Genomic DNA, 1,812 nt, shown 5'->3' on the forward strand with positions numbered 1-1,812 from the left:
AGCTGCTTCAGCTGCGACAGTCGCATGTTGGGGTTTTCTAGCTTGAGCCTTGGCAGCTGCACCTCCTCAAAGGCCGTGAAGGCTGCCCGCATGCGCCGCTCGGGGTGCCGGTCGGCCGCCTCCTCAGCCACGCTGCAAGGACACCAGTGTCAGGGGTCTGGGGGCACCAGAGGGGTCCCAGGGAGCCCCCTCCCTAAGTGCCCACCTGAGCACGGCAATGGCGTCCTCCACAGTGCGAGCCTCCACGCTGCCCTCCTCCAGCACGCGCCGGTTCACATTCTCCTCCAGCGGCACCTCCAGGTGGCTCAGGGCCTTCTCAGCTGGGGGTAGGGACCCAGAGACACACAGAGATGCAGAGACCAGATGAAAGGGGGACAGGAGGATGAAGAGGAGGCGGTGAGAGGGATGGGGGAAGGAAATGTGTGAGTGAGGCCACCAGGTGTGGGTGGGTTCTCACCAGATCCTACCCAGCCCTCAGTGCCCTCCTGGCCCATCTGCCCCATGCATTCCCCACCCCTGGTTCCCGGAGGACGACACAGGCTGAGGGTGCCATGGATGATACACGTGGTCTGTGCTCTGAGCTAGGCTGACAGGGTCATGCCCCACCCATCCCCCTCCACATGGGGGCCTGGTGGCGTGGCTGAGGGCCAGGATTCTGACTGGGTCAGGGACCTGCGGCCACAACCCTTGAGTGGTGACAGGCCAGCTTCAGGTGGACAGGCCCTGTCTTGCCCACCTGGCTCCGAGGCCTCCCGGTGCTGGCCATCGCGACGCAGTGTCTCCTCGATCTGGGCGCGCGTGACCTTGCCCGGGGCGGCTGCCCGCGGGGCCTTGCCACCCTTGAGCTTGGAGTCCTCCTCCTCCAGCAGCCGCTGCGCCTCCTTCTTGCGCTCCAGCTGCTCCAGGCGCCGCTTCTCCTTCTCCTCCTGGGGAGCGGGTGTCATGCTGAGAAGCCCCCCCCCAACCCGGGCTCAAGATGGGCCTGGGCTGAAACGGGAATGGCCAGGAGGCCCTGTCCCCATGTCCCTAGTGTGAGTCACTCTGAGGGGCCAGGCTGGGACTGTCCTGGCCCGCAGGGAGGCTCCGTGGCGACAGGCTGTTCCTAGCAGTGCTTGGGGACCCCTGCCCCTCACTGCCAGTCTGGCCCTTTCTGCAGCAGCACAGTCGGACTAGCCACGGACCCCCACTGGTCCACTTGGTCCCTGTGCCCACGTGACATGTCCCACTTCTCCAGACCCGCGGCCCTTGAGTGGAACTCCCGTGTTTCCAATAGCACTGAGCGCGAGGGCTTTCTTGGTTGGCCCTGGCGCCTAAGAAATGGTTTGCCATGTCTTTCCCCCTTGGTGCCTCTGGGAGGAGCTCAGTAACTCAGGAGTCAAGCCTTTTGGTCTTGTTCCGCCCCGGGGAGCAGGACACGGCTGGACATACAGTAGGGTGAGTAAGTACAGGGGAGGACAGTGTGGGCCTCTCCCTCCCCTGGCTCCTGGCATGTTGCACCCCTACCCCCACCAAGAGCGTGTGCCCAGGAGCTGAAGAAGGAACTATGGAGAGAATGGTGGGCAGTACCCGAGCTCAGGGTGGAACGGCACCACAGCCCTCGTCTCTGGAGCGGTGTGCCTGGTTGGGGAGGGGCCCAGGGGGCTTTGTTCCCCACCTCCCACAGACTTCATACCCAGTTCGCAGCATGGATGCGTGGACATCCAGCAAAATTAAAACAGGAGAGAGACTCCCCGCTTCTAAAAGCAGGCGATTAACCACTGGCAGCGTCTCGGGACGGCTGAAGGACGAGGGTACTTGATGGAACCATATTAC

General features: G+C 63.6%; 1 protein-coding gene across 1 annotated transcript in view; it reads right to left on the reverse strand.

Annotated features, from left to right (window-relative positions):
* Positions 1-1,812, reverse strand: part of CCDC124 (coiled-coil domain containing 124) — a 9,447-nt gene that overhangs the window by 2,367 nt on the left and 5,268 nt on the right. The window contains exons 3-5 of the mRNA XM_004698140.2: positions 737-926; positions 206-320; positions 4-132 (exon numbers count right to left, since the gene is read on the reverse strand). Of these exons, the coding sequence (XP_004698197.1) occupies positions 4-132; positions 206-320; positions 737-926 (434 nt within the window). The remainder of the gene's footprint in view (positions 1-3; positions 133-205; positions 321-736; positions 927-1,812) is intronic.

This window comes from Echinops telfairi, unplaced genomic scaffold (assembly GCF_000313985.2).
Source record: "Echinops telfairi isolate 266 unplaced genomic scaffold, ASM31398v2 ScPeMD7_7457;HRSCAF=8495, whole genome shotgun sequence".
Lineage (NCBI taxonomy): Eukaryota > Metazoa > Chordata > Mammalia > Afrosoricida > Tenrecidae > Echinops > Echinops telfairi.